Source organism: Trypanosoma brucei, chromosome 1, assembly GCF_000210295.1.
Source record: "Trypanosoma brucei gambiense DAL972 chromosome 1, complete sequence".
Classification (NCBI taxonomy): domain Eukaryota; phylum Euglenozoa; class Kinetoplastea; order Trypanosomatida; family Trypanosomatidae; genus Trypanosoma; species Trypanosoma brucei.
The window spans coordinates 177,889-198,150 of NC_026734.1; the positions used below are offsets into that span (position 1 = coordinate 177,889).

At 41.5% G+C, this 20,262-nt stretch overlaps 4 protein-coding genes across 4 annotated transcripts; all 4 read left to right on the top strand.

Annotated features, from left to right (window-relative positions):
* Positions 1-3,875: 3,875 nt before the first annotated feature.
* Positions 3,876-9,104, top strand: TbgDal_I760 (protein kinase, putative; the record flags this gene model as incomplete). The annotated part of the gene is made up of 1 exon (XM_011773025.1): positions 3,876-9,104. One exon carries the CDS (start codon positions 3,876-3,878, stop codon positions 9,102-9,104), a length of 5,229 nt encoding a protein of 1,742 aa, XP_011771327.1.
* Positions 9,105-12,914: 3,810 nt separating this feature from the next.
* TbgDal_I770 (hypothetical protein, conserved) lies at positions 12,915-14,867 on the top strand (the record flags this gene model as incomplete). Its single annotated transcript, XM_011773026.1, has 1 exon — positions 12,915-14,867. The coding sequence occupies one exon, from the start codon at positions 12,915-12,917 to the stop codon at positions 14,865-14,867; it is 1,953 nt and encodes a 650-aa protein (XP_011771328.1).
* A 427-nt stretch (positions 14,868-15,294) lies between these two features.
* On the top strand, positions 15,295-17,346 carry TbgDal_I780 (tubulin-tyrosine ligase, putative; the record flags this gene model as incomplete). The annotated part of the gene is made up of 1 exon (XM_011773027.1): positions 15,295-17,346. One exon carries the CDS (start codon positions 15,295-15,297, stop codon positions 17,344-17,346), a length of 2,052 nt encoding a protein of 683 aa, XP_011771329.1.
* Positions 17,347-17,765: 419 nt separating this feature from the next.
* TbgDal_I790 (N-ethylmaleimide sensitive factor (NsF)) lies at positions 17,766-19,943 on the top strand (the record flags this gene model as incomplete). Its single annotated transcript, XM_011773028.1, has 1 exon — positions 17,766-19,943. The coding sequence occupies one exon, from the start codon at positions 17,766-17,768 to the stop codon at positions 19,941-19,943; it is 2,178 nt and encodes a 725-aa protein (XP_011771330.1).
* Positions 19,944-20,262: the final 319 nt, after the last annotated feature.

Genomic DNA, 20,262 nt, shown 5'->3' on the forward strand with positions numbered 1-20,262 from the left:
TACGCTATATAAATTTTTTTTTTTTTTTTTCAAAAATTCACAAATTTATGTGCACACAAACACACAGGGGGGGGCCCCCCACTTATATATTTTTTTTTATTTTTTCTTTTATATATATCTTTTTTTTTTTTTTTTTTTTTTTAATTTTATATATGTTTGTGAGATAAAGAGACACACACACACACGCGCGCGCACACACACACACACACATATATATATATATATATATATATATATATATATATATATATATATTTGTATCCTTGTGTGTGTGCACGTGGATTTGTGTAAGTATGTATTTATTACTAAAACATATGAAATTTCAAAGAAAAAACAAAAAAAGAAGAGAAATGTAATACAGAAAATAAAATAAAATAAATAAAAGGGAGGCAACCCCCGGTGTGTTTTTGTGCACATAAAATTGTGAAATTTTGTAAAAAAAAAAAAGGAAATTAAATAGCGAATAGTCATGAATATATGGAAATTCGCACACATGAATACTATCAGCGATATCATTCTTCATAAATGTTGACGGCACTGAAACACTTTTGTAGTGTGAGATACAAGTTTTTTTTTGTTTTTTTTTTATTTAAAGGGAAAACTGAAAAGGAGGAAAGCGAAGACAAAAAAAGAGAGAAGAAAGACGAGGCTGCAGAAACAATACTCGTCCGAGTGTGAATGTGATAGAGATGGATCAATTTATTGTTATTATTATTATTTCTATCTCTATGGTTGTTATCATTATTACGATGATGATGATGATTACTGTTATTTTTACTATTATTATTATTATTATTGCAGGCTGCATCGAACTGTCTGCTCCAGCACATGTGTTTGCATTTGTTTCTTCTTTTTCTTCCTTTTTTTCTTTCTCTTTCTCCACTGCGCCGTCAGGTGAAGTGATATAATGAATGCACAGTTGTGCAAAGAAGTGTGAAATAGAGATGGGGTGATTTTTTTTTCCCTTTGAAAGCCATTTTTTTTTCTTTTTGCTGTGTTTTATTTCCCTTTTCGTTTTGTTTATGTTCCTTCCCCTCCTTCATACTATCTTCAATTTTGTCTCTTTTTTTTTCTTTTTTTTTTGTCTTTTCTTTTATTTTTATTTTCCAGTCTTTACTTCATTTAAAGTTGTTATACTTTTGCTACGTGTTACACGTCTCTTGGCGGATGCCCACGCCTAATTTACAAAAAAAGAAGAGAATACAAAATATATGCATATATATATATATATATATATATATATATATATGTTTATTCAAAAAAATCTAAACAAGAGGACAAAGTTGTACAACTTGCTTGATTACATTATTTATATGTTGGTGCGGAATTTACAAGTTTGCTGCTAACTGAACGCAATACAAAAACATCGAATTCCTCAGAAAGAAGAAGAAAAAAACAAGGGAGTTAAGAAGAAGGAAATTTGTTGGGTTGGTTTGAAATGAGGCTAAAATGCTGCGAGTGGATTTTTTTTATTTTTATTAAATCCACAACTGGGTGTTTTGTTTTCTGCTGCTGTTCCTGTTGCGCCTCACATTTGCATTTAAATGCATTTTATGAATGAGCCTTATTATGTTTGGCATATTCGATGTTTTATATGCTGAAGCTTTTCCTCTTTTATTTCATTTTATTTCATGCTTATTTTCGCTTTTTATATATTTTTGTTCTACAACATGTGTTTATTTATATATAAATATTTATATTCATAGGTGATAAGCCTTAACCGTGCCGGGACAATTTGAGAATCGCCTTTTTTTTTTCAAGTTGGTTTTTTTTATTTAAAAAAAAAAGTTGTTGACTCCGTTGGAGATCCTTACCCCGATGCCTTTGGGCTGTGGCGAGGGAAGAAGTGACAAATCACATTAATACAAATAGTTTATTTATTTATTTTTTGTAAAAGAATAAAAAATAAAAGAAGAAAGTGAACAAAAAAGAAACAGAAAAAACCGAGGAAGTGGGTACTTCCGGGAAATAACAAAACACATAAAATTCAAACGAAGCAAATAAAGCACGACCATGTGTTTGTGTGTGTGTGTGCTTTCTTTCTTTTCTCTTTTTCTTTTCTCTTTTTCTTTTGTGATACTGTGTGGTTGACTTGGTTTTACAAATTAACACATGCTTATGCAACATTGCTATGCTGTCTATTTTGGTGGTGGGTGGGGAGATTTTTTTTTGGTTTTTTCTTTATGTATTTCAAATATTTTCTTCTTTTTCTTTTTTCTTTTTTTTTTTTCCTTCCTTATGTTGCGTGGGGTTGGAAAATAAAATAAAGAAAGAAGAAAAGGGACAAAAAGAAAACCATGAGTTTTACTGATGAAACAATAAATGGTGGCGATGAAAGTGCTGTGAGATATAAACAAACCAAACAAGCAAACAAATAAGTGAACGAATTAATGAAATGAATAGGAAAAAAAAAGGAAAAAAAACTAGAAAAAAATACGAGCAGATGATAAAAGTGTGACGAATTTAAATAAATATATTATATTTATTTAAATGTATATTCATGCATTTTATGTTATTGTTGTCTGTCTTGTGGCTGGACAAAAACTCCTATATTGAGAATGCTTCCGGGCATATCTGTGTGTGGTTTTTTTTCTTTTTTCTTTTTCTTTTTCTTTTGTTGGTTTAAACAAGCGAGAAACCAAAAAAAAAATCAACGACTGTTGTTAATATTTTTCCGATTCTCTCTCTCTCTCTCTCTCTCTCTTTTTTTTTTTTTTGAAAAGAAAACAAACACTTGTTTCATCTTCAATTTTCCCTTACTTTGTATTTTCTTCATTCAATTGAAAACTGCTCCCCCCCCTTCCCCCCTTCATGAACGCTCTGTTGTTATTATATGAAGTGCTTTTTTTCTTTTTTTTCCCCCTTGATTTAAAACTTCCTCATGTTTCCCACCCACCTCCTCCAAATTTTAATTTATTATGTTTATTCTGAAATGTTTCGTCCTGCGCTGATTGCTTGAAATGTTTTTGTTTTTGTTTTACTCCCCATATTCTTCAAATGTTCCATTCTTATCCCTTTTCCCTACTGTTTCTTTTTCTTTTTTTTCTTTCTCTCCCTCTCTCTCTCTCTTGTATTTGTAATATAACATTGCACATCATATATATATATATATGTATAATGTGTGTATGTGTTTCTGTACTTGTTCCTCGTATTAAAATATAACAAGATACGCTGCAGTACAATTTTTTTTTTTTTGGTGAGTGTAAACCAAAAAAAATAAAATAAAAGAAAGGGTGGAGGGAAATAATTATTTAGCGTGCCTTCCGTTAGCAAAGAAAAGCAATAGGTAGTAGAGACACAAGTACACAGTTCATATAAGCATATAAACATACACATCACAAAAAGCTCAAAGGAGAAAGGATTTTTTTTAAAAAAAAGAAAAGAGAAAGGGATTTATATTAAAGGAAAAGGTGAACAACAAAAACAACAACAAAAAGGCGAAAGGAAAAGGGATCGGCCCTTCGACTCACGGGACTTGGAGTGGAGATAAAAGGAACTGCGGCATTTACGTATAAAACATTCGTTCCTTTTATTTTTTCCTTTTCCCCTTCACCCTCCTCCTCCTCCTCCTTGTGTATACGAACACAACTGCGAGGAATACTTATGGTTTAGTACCACTTATTGTTTAGTTGTTATAATTGTTGTCTTCGGTGTCGTTTGTTATCATTATTTTTTTTTATTGTTAGTTCGTTGTGAGCTTGGTTGAAAGATATATATATATATATATATGTGTGTGTATGCGTATGTGTGTTTCTTTTTTTTTTTTGTAGCTTTGGACGGTGTTGTACATTTTCCGGATCTTTTTTTCTTTTTTCTTTTTGTTTTGTCCCCTCCCCTCCCAAAAAAAAAAAGAAAAATCGTGTTGGTGAATTACCATGGTTTCTAAAGAGGAGAATGCGAACATCAAAAAGGGGGAGGAAAGCGACGCATATTTGCAGGAGCGTGGGATAAATAATATTATCGAGAACCTTTTGCACGATATCACAAAATGTAGACCGGATGATCACTTGGAGTTTATGAAAGAGTGGTTGGCGACTCGAGAAACTGGAAAAAAAGAATTTTCTGATGGGAATGAAGTGAAGCAGATGATCGAATCACCACTTGAACGCGAGGCGACAGTTGGGGAAACGAATGAATTCATTTCGGAAACAGTTCCCGAATTTGCCTTTTTCCAACCCGTGAAGAAACCATCAACGGTGTCGTGGGCGCTGGGTGCACGCGGTGTTGACAGCAGTCGTGCATTATTTACCTCCTCCAGAAAATCTCCGCAACCAATCGACTCGGTTAACACCACATCATCATCTTCAGGCAGCTCGGCACTTCAAAACAATTTAAGTGTTGCTGCTCAAGGCGTTTCAATGTGGGTCCCTTCCGCTGCTCCTCTTAAGGCATCGCCAGCAATTCCATCCAATCCATTACCTTTATCACCCACAACATCAGAAGGGCTCGTGAGTTGTGGAGAGCTGCCGTCGTCAGTGAAAAAAATAATAGAAGGAGTGCGGGGACTGTCGCCAGCCGACCACACAGCAGTAATAGCGTTTATTGACGGTTTGGCTAACAGAGCAGCAACCACACGATTAGGAAGGAGAAAGTTGTCAAATACGCGGGGATCATTCGGGGTTAATTTCAACGTTGATAGTTGTGGTCCCACCATGAGCGAGGGAGCCGTGCCACCATGTATTAGTTTGTTAGTGGATGATGACGGTAATGTGGGAGGGGAACGTAAACTCTCTTCGGTTCAATTACAACAATTAGTTGGCGATGCCTTAACAACAAGCATGATTGCAACTGGGGAAATATTCATGGAGGAGGAAAGAGCGGGTCAGTTGTCGGCCTCCACCACCCAAGGGGCGAGCACATTAGGAAAGAGGGTGAAAAAAGGAAGTAACTTGCAATTGGCACGTTTTAGCGATTGTTTTTCCATGAGTGATCAGATTCTTCCTGGTTCGAACGGCGGCGTCGGCAGCGGCTCGGGTCCCAATGACGGAGCAACGGATTTGTCGCAAATGTTTTCGAGTGTTGATGAGTTTGCTGCCGTTCCAGTTAGTTTTATTCAACAATATATGCAACACAGTCGGCTCTCCTCAACCGTTAGTAGGGTTGATAGCGAGTACTCTTCGGGGGCGACCGTCAGCAGTGAGGATGAGGTAAATGTGTTGCGTAAAGCTTTTCGGGCATGTAAGCGCTTCTCCGACTATAGCGAAACAGAAATAGAGGTACTCGCTCGTAATGCGCAAAGGTTGGAACTGCTTGCTGGTCACACATGTAACTTCAAGGACTCCATTTTCTACGTGCATAGTGGTTTGCTCCGCGTAGAGAACAATGAAGGTGTTCTTCGTGAACTTCCGGCAGGAACCTTCCTTGATGCTCAATCCTGCGAGCAGCTTAATGATGCTAGGGAGCCGCTCGAGGTGCGTGCAGTATCTGATGCACTAGTTTTGATGTTGAAGGACGAGGCATTGGGAACCATTCAGGAGAACGAAAAAAAACTGAAAAAACGGATGTTCGTAAGATGCCTGCAGAAGTCACCGCTTTTTGCAACAGTCCCGCTGAAACTTCTGAAAAACATAGCCAATTATATGCATGTGCGAACGGTGGTCCAGGGAAAGGTAATGTTACGGAAAGGAGAGCATGTGGATTGGCTTTCAGTAGTTATCAGTGGCACGGTTAGTAGAGTAGTAGCCGGTGGCAATGGGAATCATGAAGTATTGCCGCAGAATAAGCAGAAAAGTGGCCCATCATCCTGTGCTGCTCCGTACATTTTACCACCCGAATCCCAGAGCGGATTTGAGTTTGGTGAGCTTGAACTTCTGTTTAACTCGCCGATGCTTACGGATGTTGTTGCAACGACACCGGTAACTCTGGCACGAGTTTGCACAGCATTTGTACACTCACTGCTACCCCACCAAATAATCAACGATATGAAATACGCTGTTGCTACCAATCCATCAGCTGGACCTCTTTTGACCATAGCACCGGATGCAGTTCGTCACTCAGTTAAGATGTTTATGGAGCATTACTGTCAGTCAAAACGGTTGGGTGGAAGCCGACTGCGCAAAAGAATTAGTGTTAGCTCAACGGGGACAAATTCTACAAGAGGATTTGCAGATAGCGTCAGATGTGGCGTACTCGCATCCGGAGCCAAAGCGAGTGGTGGAGCAAACAATCTCAAAGTGAGTTCGGCAGGAGAGATTGTGTATGCTGGAAAATGTAATTATTACCGCTTTCCTATAGCTGCTCTTGGGTTGGGGAACACAGTAGTGGTTGCCGTTGTATCGGATGGTACAATTATCCGCTGGAATGATAGCGCCGAGCGCATCACGGGGTTTTCGAGGCAGCAAGTGCTTGGGCACAGCGTCTTCTCTTCACTCACTACCGATTCTGCCCGGCGCTCCATGCGTGAGCAGTTGAAACTCGTGCGAAACGTTGCTGGGAACTGGAACCAGTACGTCAGTGCGGGTCTTTCTTCTCCACAAGTGTATCGTTTTCGTAAGGCGTCTGGAACACACTCCGTTGGGTTACTTTTGAGTGTTATTCCTTCTTCTGCGGGGTCCAATGAAGATGTTTTGTTACTTGTCGGGCGTGAAGCGGATAACAATGCCATGACAAGTTACGTTGAGGATACCACCCGGTGGTTGAATGACGTTCTGCGGCCGCAGCTGTCGGCGTTCCGTAAACGTGTGTGTGAATATGAAGAAAGGAAGTGGAATATTACTTTGGAGGAAGGCGCAAAGCTTCATGGCTATGTGGAGGCGTGTAACCAACTTATGGACCGTTACATGCGCCTTGGTAACCTAAACAAACATTCAGTAGATGCTCTGTGGAAACCGGTGCGGATGCAAAATGTGTTACGACAGTTTCTGCAGGAGGTGACACCTCATGTACAGCGGGCTGGGAACAAGCTTACCACAGACGTTGTGGCAGGGCCCAAGGGCGAGGTATTTCTTCATGTGGAATACGTGCTGGATGTACTGCGTGGAATGGTACTTGATGCTAACAAGAATAGACCCAACTATCATATGCATATCGTTGTTGAGGCTGTTTTGCCCACCACTATGCATCAGGATAGTACAACAATGTCCTGCCAGGGTGAAAAGTCCACTTCCTGTGACTTGGCATTTCACTCCGTCTTGGATCAATCGCGAGTGAGTCTCGACACACCCCACTGCACAACATCGCAAATAACCGCGAGTGAAGACAGCATTCGACAACGCTCTGCTCACTCTCCCCGGCAATTAAGTAAATGGCCCTCATACATGCAGCTTATTCGGTTTATATTTACGATTAGCGAAAGTGAGTCCGGCCTTTCGATGGCGAATGATAACACCAGTGGTGGGGCAGCTACCACCCCAAGTGGTGAAGTCCCGCGTAGCAGCAAAATTCATCATAGTTTTTATGCAGGAAAGGAATGTGGAGACCTTGTTGCTGCGATGGGAGGTGAGGTTTTTTCCGAGCAACGTGGAATGAACGGTTCGGGTCATTGTGTTACGGTAGAACTACCGCTATTACCGACGCCTTGGGAAGAGGAGGACGACGAAGATGAGGCACCTACATCTTCTACTACAGGACCGCCATTTGCTGTTATTCTTGCTGACAAGAATGAGAAGGAGCGCAACAGTGTCTGTAAATTGTTGTGGGCACGTCGGCACCCTGTTTTTTCTGTATCGTCATTGTCGGAAGTGATGATGAGGATTGAAAGCCCGGACATTGGTCTTCTCATTATAGATCCGTGTCATTTAGATATGACAGAGGAGGAAAGCAAGACATTTGCCAAAGCTCCCTACCCATTCAACATGGAACATGGGGGAAATCATTTCGTTGTCCTTATTTACACCGAAGACTTCGACGACTGGAGGGTGCAAAAAATGAAGAAGTGCAGTCACGTGATTGAGTTGCCCAAGCCGGCAACTACTTCACTGCTTCACTCCACTTTGTATGAAGCGGAGCGTATGGTTATTCGTGTGCGAGAGTACGAGGAGCGTGTGGCTCAAATGAGGTCTGCCTTTCGTGAGTTCCAAGCTGAGAGGTATGAAATGGGTAAAGTATTGGGCAGAGGATCGTATGGTGAGGTTTATGAAGTCGTTGATCGACTCACAGGTGGAAAGTTAGCCGTAAAGCGCATGACTCTTAGCGATGGTTTATTGGCTGCAGATGTTGCTGAGGAATTTCTGTCTGTGACATCTATGCGGCATAAAAACATGATTCATTACTTCTATTGTGAGCAAGAGAGTGAGACAGTGCTGCGGTTATATATGGAGTTGGCATCTGGTGGGACTCTTAAAGATAAGATCCGTCAACATGGTGGACCGCTTCCGCTCCCAACTGTTGTGCAATACCTTGAGGATCTTTGTGACGGACTCGCTTATATCCACTCCAATTTGTTCGTGCATGGGGATATTAAAACTGCGAATGCGCTAGTTGATCAATATGGTCGTGTTAAAATTGGTGATTTTGGTACCGCAAAGCGGCTCAAACGAAAATCGGAAAAACTTTACAAATTTGTCGGAACCCCGCGTTTTATGGCACCCGAGCTCATTAACGCGGACGCCACACAGGGACATGGCTACGATCAAAAGGGAGATATTTGGTCACTTGGATGTGTTGCTTTGGAGTTAGCGACGGGGAAACCACCATTTTGGCATATTGAAGAGGCACAAGGTATAGGTATATTCAACTTCCTGATTAATTTGAAGGAAACACCAGATTTGTCGATAATCGAACATAGCGATCCTGACTTTTATGCATTTGTGAGGAGGTGCCTCCATGTTGATCCCAAGGAGCGACCAACAGCGCAGGAGTTATTGACAAGTAATCTCTTTCAGCGTGCGGGGACGAGTGTGAGGGATATGAGGTTGGCGCAGCAAATACAAGCTGCAACGAAGTTACATGAATATGCGGCGCTTAAGGAAGACAATAGTGACGATGAGAATGACGATGACGATGACGATGAAGATGATGATGATGACGATATGTTCGTGGAGTGTGATTTTCCGTTAGTGTTCTCTGGAGTTGGCACATTTCCAAATGGCGACCAAAATGTTGCGACGAGTAACCGTGGCAATATTGATAACGAAAAGAAAGGAACTGCAAAATTGAGTGGGTGAAATGGATGATATCGTATGACTTGGTGTACATAAATAAAAATTATATATATATATATATATATGCGTGTGTGTGTTTGTGTCGTTTCTGTCTTTAGGGGTCCCGCAATGAACGAGGGAAATTTTAGCAACATGTCCTCATGTTTTTTTTTTATTATTTGACTCTGACAATTGTGAAAAGATGCAACCGCGGAGGCGGCGCAACTTGTGCTTTACTTTTTTTAAATTCTCCCCTCCTTTGTCTTTCCTCAATTTTTTTGTTTATTTATTTAATAACTTATTTACTTGTTTGGGCTTTTATGCAGGGCAATGGTGGAGCAAACATTGAATAAAAAGTAATTGTTAATTAGTCAAGTGAGGCACGCGTATGTACATTTGTGTTTTTATATATTATGAAGGAGTAATATGTTGCTTAGAGAGAAAAAAAAGAGAGAGAGAGAGGCCTCTTAGATGCAGGTTCCAAGCAAATTAAAAAGATTTTCCACATATGAAAAAAGAAAAAAGAAAGAAAGGAGAAAACTTCGCAGTTATGCGTAGGTGGTATAATTTATTTACGTGAGTGCGTGGGGAAAGCGGAGGGGGGGGGAAGGGAAAATAATAAAAAGAATGAAGTTTTTTTTTTTTTTAGCTTTTGTCTTTTTTCCCCCGTTATCGTTTAATTATTTACGGGATTGAGCGATTACATTTTCCTAGTTGCGCTCGCTTACACAAATGAATGAAGGGATGTAAAACAAAACAAAACAAAAAAGGAAAAATAATAACAAAAAAATAGAATAGTAGAGGAAGTCAAACATGTGGTGGATGGTTATGCGGTGTCTTTTTGTTTTTAATTTTTACCTACACGGTGGTTATTATAAGTTTTTTCGTTTGCTTTGTTGAACCCCATGTGAAATGATCGCAACATGCGGGCGTAATATATAAATACATAAATATAAATAAAAAATAAATGAAAAAAAAAATGGTTTTGGAGTGTTTGCGTTTATATATAAAATGCGGATATCATATTGTCCGGAAACACAGAACTTTCTTTTACATATATATATATATATATCTTTTTTTTTTTTTTGTAAAGAAAAAAAATTGTATGGGAGCTAAAAGGAGAAGGTTGACCCCGTGAGATCGCGTTATTTTAAACATAAATGAGCAAAACCGGAATGAAAGAAACGTGTGTAACAATAAATTATAATGAGCGGAGCTGAACACATCCAAAAGTTCTTTTTTTTAAAAAAAAAGGGAGGGAAGAAGAGTAAATAAATAAAATTATTTATTTATATAAAAAAATGTAATCATGTAAATAGATAGGAATAAAAGAGCGAAAAGGGAAGAATTAAGAGAAGACAGAACAGAACACATTTCGGGTTGTATATATTTTTTAGACATGAGTTTCGCACCTTTGAAAGGTATTTTTAAATAGGAAATTGCTTTGTTTGTTTGTTTGTATGTTTTTTTTTCTTTTTTTTAAATGCCCCCCTTTGAAAGAAACATAAAGATATATATATATATGAAGAAGGAGAAGTTATATAGGTGAAAAATTTTATGAATTTATGTGCGGATATTTGGAAGAAAAAAAAAAGAAAGTGCTGGGAACGAGCGAAAGCAATGCCCCAAACGGTAACTTATAAAAGAAAGAAGATGATTAATAACAAAAGAAAAAAACTGTAAGGGGGGGGGTAAAGGCGAAATAGAATGGAAAAAGGAAAGGTGAAGAGAGGGGGGGGAAGTTATAATATCATTTTTTTTTTTTTTGAAAAAAATTAAAACTGAAAAAGCATTAAGAAAAAAAAATCCTCTTTACGCACAGAACGTATGTTTCTTTCCCTTTTTTTTTTATAAGAAAAAAAACTTATTTCCTCATTCCTTATTTTTTTTTTCTCTCTTCCGTTTCGTTTCACTGCCTTCTGTTTTCTGGGCTGAGGATTTGTAGTTGATTGCGGCATGTAAATGAATATACATAACATACGCATACTAATGTAAATGTACGAATTTTAAAAAAATTATAATTTATCATTATTACATAACTAAGCACATGCTTAAATAAGAAATTTACGGGAGAAGAGTAATAAATGATGAGTTGATGAACCTCAAAAGAAAAATCAAATAAAATAAAGGGGCAGCGGTACGGTGATGTTTTGCTAAATGCACTTATAAACAAAAATTTATATTCTTATTTACACTCATGTTTCCAGTTTTACGCACTTATTTATGAACCTATGTATTTTTTGTTAGGTTTATTCATTCACTTATCGAGTTACTAATTTCATTTTCATCATGATCATGACAATAACGGTTTTTAGGTGAATTTTAAAGATTATTTTTGTCGTTGCATATTTCGTTTGGATTTTTTTTTTACCGTTTTCCACTTTTTTCGCTTGTTTGTTTGTTGTTGTTCCTTTCGACTTTCTTACATTTGAGCAATTCATTAGAAAAAAAAAAGGAAAATGGATCACTGTGGATTGCCAACCAGTGTGATGGGATTGCTACATAACTTTGCCCATTACTCCTTTCTTTTTCTTTTTTTTAAACTCACTCCCTCCTTTCATTTCCGCTCCAATTGTAATTACAACTGCGGTTCAGTACTTTTACTATTATTATTATTGCCTTTGAAGTTATACGTTCCAGTTTTTATACATGTATTTATACTCAATACCTCCTTTTTTCCTTTTTTTTTCTTTTGTGTGCGTGTGTTAGTTGTGCTAACTGTTATTAGTTTTGTCTCTTTCTTCTTGTCCTTTATTACAACTGCTTCATCTTTTTTTCTTTTTTGGCTTTCTCTCTCTTTCTTTGTTTTTACCTCTTTAATTAGTTTTCTTTGTGTGTTAATGTTAGGTCTAGTCTATTATTATTATTATGTCATCTTATTAGTGCTGGTGCTATAAGTAACTGAGGATTCCTCACTTTATTTTCTCGCACTCGTTCCATTTACCACAGTTTTTAAACACACATGTTAATATTTACACACACACACCTACAGAAGGAAAAGGAAGGAAAGAGAGAAATGAAGGGGAAATTTGCACCCCGTAGCGATGCATATGTGAAATAATCGCATCATTAAAAATACAATAATAATAATAATTATTATTATTATTTTCACTATGAGGTATAAAAAATGCAGGATTACCGCTGTTGTTGTTTTACCTTTCTCAGGGGGTTTGTGCACTCATCACTGCATTTATGAGTTGTAGTCCCATAAACCTCTTGTGAAGAGGTAATGCGACAGGAACTAAGGGATACGAAAGAAATATTATCGATAGTGATGTTAATATTACTGTTATTACCCTTAAGTATATTTATTTATTTATTAAAAAAAAATGGTTAACAAACGGCGGAAACTATTGAATAAGTTATGATGTGCGGGATATTTGCTACTTAGTTGTTTTTTATTTTCTAGTTGCATTGTCGTTACATTCCACGCATGGTTAAAAGGGCTCGGCAAATCTTCATATATATATATCATTCTGTCTTATGTGTTTCCCTTTTTTTCTTTTAATATTTTTGTGTCATAGTTTTTTTTTTCCGTGCTTGTCTCCCTATCTTCATTTTTTTTTTGTTTTGGTTCTGAGCGCACGTGGTGGTAGTTGAATGTTTTGTGTTCTTTCGAATTTTGTTGGACCCTTCTTTCATTTCTTTGTAACTTCTTTTTTCTCAAAAAAAAGATGTATACATAATAATATAATACCCTGTGCTGAAGTGTAAGTAGGTTGCAACGATTCACATGTTTCGACGTAGGAGAGCATTTCCACTCTTTTTTTTTTCTCTCTTTTGCATATATAATTAACGGGATCACTCAAGGCTTTGTGTGAGAGGTTATTGAGAATGACAGAAAGAGAGCTTGTCACGTTGGCACTGGGAAATTACGCCACTTTGGTCGCCGCTCAATGGGCTAATGGTACAACAAGTTATGACGTGGCTCACAACACGCTTTACACCGAGCGACACCTCCGAGCCGTCTGCGGTGGGGCGGTTGATAATAACCGGAGTGAATTGCAAAGTGGCACGGATGGTTTGATACGAGTGCCGCGATTGGTTCTTTTGGATGCGCCACACGCCACACGATTGCGGTGTAAACCATCACTCAATGCAGCTGCTGCTGTACAGAACGAGGAGAGCGAGGGGGATCATGAGCAGAATGAAACTAGAATTTATGATGATGATGATGATGACGATGAAAGTGAAAGTGAAAGTGAAAAGGATGTGGGTGGCGATGATGCAGAGTCCCGGTATTATACACGAGGTGAGGTGGGGACAGGAGTTTTCCTTCAAGGCGATTCATTGGCAATGAACTCTGAAACACATGAAACGGGGGCGTTTGATGCACAGAGAAGCACCTCGGAAACTGCTGTTTCGTCCTTTCAAAAATCACAACCTTCACTGAAAGCCATAAAAAGACGGTTATTCCGTGAGAAGGATGATCTCATTCCATGGTGGCAGTACATTTGCAGTGGTGTCGCCTCCGATGCGGTACATGTGTTACATCCGCTGCACCGCATTGGCGGTATCCCCACAGCTGGTGGCAACGACATACCGCTGCTTCATAACTTTGGCTTTGGAATGAGCCACCTTCGCTCCTCCGTGAGTAGTGATGTTGCGGACGTAGTGGAGAGCCTTCGAAGGCAGTTGGAAGATGCAGATTTATTGCAAGGACTTCAATGTTTTGTTGATGGGGACTCCGCCTTCGGTGGGGCTGCATGCAACGTCATGGAGGAGTTCTGGGAAGATGCCGGTTCAAAGGTGCCTGCAACGTTTTTTTGCTGTTTTCAGACACTTCCGGAGGAAGTTGCCGCGGCGCATAGTGATGTGGACTTTGCGGATAGGCGGAAGGACGAGCAGTGCCTTAATCGGCTTCTCGCCACCGCGAAGTTATCGAGCCACGATAGCGCCGTGTATGTGCCAATGGAGCTGGCGCAGTGGCGAACATCTTTTGCCTCTTCTTTTTCCTTGAATGGATCCACTCATTTGGCTCCCGAAGCTGCTGCCTGGCTTCAGGATGATACAGCCACAGCACAAGTGGTTGCATCGTTTGCTGATAGCACCCTTTACGGGACTCGCGACGAGGGAAAACTAAACACAGGGGGGTGTGGTGGCCCGGCTTTTTACATGCAAGATTGGCAAGCCGCCGTCAGGCCCACAAGATGCCTGAGAGTCGCATCAGCCCTTACTTCCATGCCCATGCCTGTACATGACGTACGATTACCTCGAGGGGACTTGTGGGACTTCCTCCAGCGGAATCCGTTGCTTCAAACGAGTTGTGGCGAGGGCGGCGGCTATTTTGCACCACTAACACATGCTGTAAGCTCGGGACCAGAGAAAGAGTCGGGTCGCGTCCTGGGCCACGCGGTTACGCTCCGCGGTGCGGGTCAATTGCACGACTTGACATACCCACGCCAGGAAGCCCTTTTGCGTTATGCGCTTCCGCTGCGATCGGGGAATTATCTGCCACTTATCACTGACAATAGTTATCCCCTATCATCCACATTCCCCCGTGACTTTGTGCTCCCTAATGAGTTAGTGTCATCAGGAGCTCTGCAGGGCATTGATATGGGCTCGCACATCGTGTCTACATACGACTCGGCACCCATGTTACAGTCTATAGTTGTTCAGGCACAAAAAGTGGTAAGGCGAAGCCGTCACCTCCACGAAGCGTCGTATGAGATGGACGGTGATGAGTGGAAGGAGGTGCTGGAGGATGTCATGGTCATTCGCGATGACTATTATCACCCAGCTGATGAGGATTATGCCGATAACGGTGATGATATTAGCATGAACTGATCGGTTGCCCTATGTCCAAGGGAAACGCTAAATTGTCGTTTAAAGGATTAGCTTCTAACTTTAGCCAGTGCGGGTAAGGGTTTGTTGGGCATGCCCATGAGAGTCACAGGGGCAAGATATATGGCCTCAATGCCAAGTCTGAGGTGTTTTATTCTCCTTTTTTCCCCTCTTCAGCACCTCTTTGAATTTAACATTTTGCGTGTTGTTTTTTTTTTCAGTTCGTACTGCCATTATTGTTCCGACATTTTCCTTTCCCCTCCGTTGCGCCCGTCTTTTCTATTCGTTTGGATTATGTGTTATGCAGTATCAAGACTTAACACCTACGCTTGCCTCAGATTATCCACAGCGTATCGTGTTTATTTGCATTCATTTTCCCTATTTTCACCTCCTCTACTGTTGTGATAACTTCGCAACTTAAGGTACAGAAATGACAGACGGCGTTACATTACATGGAGAAACCGATGTGACGGTACAACGGCAGCAGCAGGAGCGGAACAAACGCATTGGAGGTGGTGCTTTCCACCCCACAACCCCTTCAGTGTACCGGTTTGAAAGCAGGGATGATTGTACAGTTTGGGAGACAACAAGTGCTCCACACACCCAGAAGCGCAGTGCTGCTGCGGACGAATATGTTACCCTATGTCTCAGCCCATTTCACGGTAGAAGACCCACAATACTATTTAAACCGTTTGATCGGCCGTGTGACGATGATTTACTTGGAGCTGATAAACACATCTATATTGAACCTTCACCACTGCCAAGACTTCAAAGTGATGCAACTGAAGAAAGGAGTCAGCAAGAAGGTGTGTTAATTAAATGCCAGAGGACGGGGCAAATTGCCCGAACTGGACCGTACGGCACGCTCAGCTTTACGATGCCTGCCCCCGCAGTCCGCTTTTCTGCTGTTATGTGCGCTCTGGAGCGTGCGGGCTTTGTGGAAGACACAAGTTTACTCTCCAAATCCTGGTTGCTTAAATGGTGCAAGCGCCCCGTACGCAGCGACTTTTCAAAACTGAGATTGTTTCAACGTATCAATCACTTCCCAGGGACGTGGCGCCTCGGTAAGAAGGATGAGTTGCATCGGCACCTAGTCGCTGCAAGAGTGAGGTGGAACGCACAAATTGCTTCGGATAGTGGAGGCTACGGGGAAAGGCACCGCAGTAGCACTAACAGTGATGGTGACTGCTGTGAAGGAGGGAATAGCGAACATATGAATTTTTTCCCGGAAGCTTGGGTGTTGCCAGACGAACAGGAGGAACTGAATTGTGTTCTGTGTGCGAAAGAAGAGCGTGGTAACGTGTTTATCGCTAAGCCCACAACAGCCGCATGTGGGCGAGGTATTCAACTCTTGGTAGCTGGGGAGCCTTCTCATTCCAGTTTAATGCGGCGACTAAATGGTGTACACAATAATTCGGATGGTACGCAGAGAGGACGTGGGGAAAACAACACACCCAACTTTCAATGTAGTAACGGTGCCGACATTCATAGGTCATCTAATCGAATGATAGTGCAGCGCTACGTTTCGGATCCACTGTTAGTTGAAGGCTATAAGTTTGATTTGCGCCTCTATGTTGTTGTAACGTCATATGTACCTTTGCGCGCGTATCTCTACACGGAAGGGTTGGTGCGGTTCGCAACTTCTCCATACCCAAACGACCCCGCCGGAGTCCGTGCTGAGGCAGTGATGGGTGAGAGGAGACTTACGGCACATCTTACAAATTTTACCATCAACAAGAAATCGGAGGATTTCTTTTCGCCTGCCGGCGTTGAAGACACCGCGTCTGTAAACAGCGCTTCAAAGTGGACCCTTAGTGCTCTTGAAAGTCATTTTAACAAGCATGGTTTGGATTGGGATGGGACAATGAAACAAATACACGATATTCTCGTAAAAGTACTCCTTTCTGTGCAACCCCACGTGAAGGCAGAAATGGACTCTATAGCCAGTGGCGGCAGTGGGAGCCGTGTGAGGGACAGTTGTTTTGAAGTTTACGGAGTGGATGTTTTGCTGCGCAGGCCACCACCCTCGAAAGTAATACCGATTCCAGTTCTAATGGAAGTGAATATTATGCCGTCCCTCAGTACGCACTACTCGTTGCTTGATCAGTGTGTAAAGGGCAATTTTGTTGCAGATATGCTCACGTTAGTTGGTCTTACTGCTGGTTCATCGCCTGCTAGCGCTGGTGGTACGCGCTGCAAAGGCTATGGCGACGGCAATATGTCTCCGAGTGAAATTTACGGACATGCATTTCTTGATTCTTTGAATGATGTAACGGAGCGGGAGGCGTGTCTGAGAGCAGAGGAAGAGCAATTGCGCAGTAGGAACTTCATACGAATATGCCCAACATCAGAGTCATACAACCGCTATTGTGCTTTGTTTAGCGAGCCGGAAGGTGTGGGAAACAAATGCCGCTCGCTAGATGAAGTGTTAAGCGCATGGGAACAGGCCAGACGTGACAACCCCCCATCGTGGGCTTCTTAACATTATCGTGCGAAGGTTGCAAAGGGAAGGGGATGTAGCCGTTGTGGTGTTGGGCTCAAAAGTAGGCGAATCGGTTCAAACGCAGAAAGAAATTACACAAGATTTTTTTTTTACTTGGGGGAAGGGGGAAGGCGCGCTTCTTTTTTTTTTTGTGTGTGTGTGTGAAACTTTTGTTGCTTTTGATGGTACCGTCAGCGCTCATTTACGTAGATATGTGCCCGCATTTTTTTTTCCGTTTTGATTATTGTCGTCACTGTTGCGTGGCTATTTATTCCCTCAGCATCAATTTCACTGTTCTCTTGACACAATTTCTGCCTTGCACAAGCACGCGCCGTGTGGAAGATTCAAATAGACGGATAAATATAATAGGGAACAGACTACTTCCAAACAAAAACAAAAAAGAAAAGAGAAAAATAAACATGGGGAAAAGTTTTGTCGTACGGTCGGTCCTCACCGACGAGGATTCTTACGCCAACCGGATATACCTTAATCCCGCGGATAAGGCATTGTACAAACACCCTGATGGTGTTGTGATGATTAAAAATTATCCCTTTACGATTGATGTCCGTGGCCCTATTGAGCGCGGGGAGGTCGCAATGAACAGCATTCAGCGCCGTTTAGTGGGCGTGACAACTACCGCAGGAAGCGTTGTGGAATTAGAGGATTATGTTGGGAGTGTAAGTTGCATTACAACCATGCATGTTTTGGTTGAACATGTTGCGGCATCCAAGAGGGGAGGAACCCTTGACTGTGATCTGTTCATTAAGACCTTCCGCAGACAATATAACTTTCAGTGCTTCCGCGATAAACAAGCTCTCGCTGTAAAGGTTGCAGACATGAAGCTCTTGGTTACGATAACGAAGTTGGTCGTTGAAAATGACGGAACGGTTGGTCAAGTTTCTGAAAATATGGGTTTGATTGTGCGTGTTGGTGAAAAGAGTGAGATAACGCTTAACAACCTGCCAGACGACCAGATAGACGCTCAGCAGCCACAAATACTGCAGACATTCAATCTTGAGGGACTTGGCATTGGTGGGCTTTCAAGTGAGTTTGCGCAGATATTCCGCCGTGCTTTTGCCAGCCGTCTGTTCCCGCAATCGTTTGTGAAAAAAGTTGGGGTGAAGCATGTCAAGGGTGTGTTGCTGTATGGGCCTCCTGGAACTGGTAAAACTCTTATTGCACGCAAAATCGGTGAAATTCTTAACTGTCGGCCTCCCAAAATAGTGAATGGACCTGAAGTGTTCAGCAAGTACGTTGGTGCAACTGAGGAGAATGTGCGAAAGTTGTTTGCTGATGCTGAGGCGGAAGCAGCTGCCAAAGGTGATCAATCGCAGTTGCATCTCATCATTTTCGATGAGTTTGACTCCATTTGCAAACAGCGTGGAGCAACACGAGACTCCACAGGTGTCAACGATAATGTTGTAAATCAGCTTCTTTCCAAGATTGATGGTGTTAATTCGCTAAACAACGTGTTGCTTATTGGAATGACAAACCGTATCGACCTTATCGACGAAGCGATTCTACGGCCAGGGCGATTTGAGGTCCACGTAGAAATTGGGTTGCCAAATGAAAAGGGTCGTGTGGAGATTCTCCGTATTCATACTCGCGGTATGCAGGAGAATAAAGTGCTGGGGAAGGATGTAGACATTGAAAAACTCGCGGCGCTAACCAAAAACTACTCGGGTGCTGAGTTGGAGGGCGTTGTGCGCTCTGCTTCTTCCAATGCGTTCAACAGGCACATCAATCTAGAAGATCCAAGTGAGATTATCAATCCACAAGATGTCTTTGTTACCCAAAACGATTTTCTGACAGCTATTGAAGAGCTGAAGCCGGCGTTTGGGCAAGCTAAGGAGGAATGCAACAATCTAAAGCGTGGTGGTATCATCAACTATGGCAAGGAATGGGTTGGTGTTGAGGATCGCTGCAGGCAATATGTGGATCAACTGAAAAGTGAAGGTAAGCGAATCAACACCCTCACCGTTCTTATTGATGGGCGACCGGGCAGCGGCAAGTCTGCAGTGGCAGCTCATCTCGCAGATATGGCGGGTTTCCCGTACGTCCGTGTTATATCCAATGAGGATATGGTGGGATACGGTGAGGCACAAAAGGTGAACATCATTCGCAAAGCCTTTGACGACGCGGGCAAATCCCCGTTCAGTACCGTTATATTAGATGACGTGGAGCGCATTATTGAATTCTCTTACATGGGTGGGCGTTATAGCAATGCTATTCTCCAGGCTCTTTTAGTACTAATTAAGCGGCCACCACCAAATGAACGAAAGTTACTTGTTGTTGCGACTACCTCAATGTCTGAAGTGATGGACACTTTGGAACTCACTTCGTGTTTCTCGGTTAAAATGCATGTGCCGTGTGCCCCACAGAGTGCATTGGAGAAGATTGCACAGGAGATGGGACTGCAGTGGATGGATGAGCAAACCAAAGTAACCTGCAAGACGGCCATAACGGAACCGATGCCCATCAAGCAGATGATGTTGTTGCTGGAAATGTCGGCGGAAAAGTGTGGAACGGGGCAACTTACAATAATGGCTCAAACGTTCAGCCAAGCTCTCGATTCCATTGCGGGAAGGTCAGAGTAGGTCAGTATTTGGTGTCGGATCGTGCTTTGTTTTACCCGTGTTTAGTTGCAATACTCCCTTGTTGCTGTTGTTGTTGCTGCTGCTTTTCATTTTCGTGTTCCTGTGATTTCGTTTCCAAATGTGTGGTTAGTTAACTTATCACCTCCTTGATAGGTTGTGGGTATGTCAGAAAAGGGTGGTGGAGAGTATGTGGTGCTGAAGGCTTGTATAAGATATCTCGCAAAATAGACAACAATATATGAGTGATGGTACTGTTTTGTCAGTGGTTATTATTACCATGATGTTACTTGCTCTCCATACCTCAGGACTTGTTTAATTG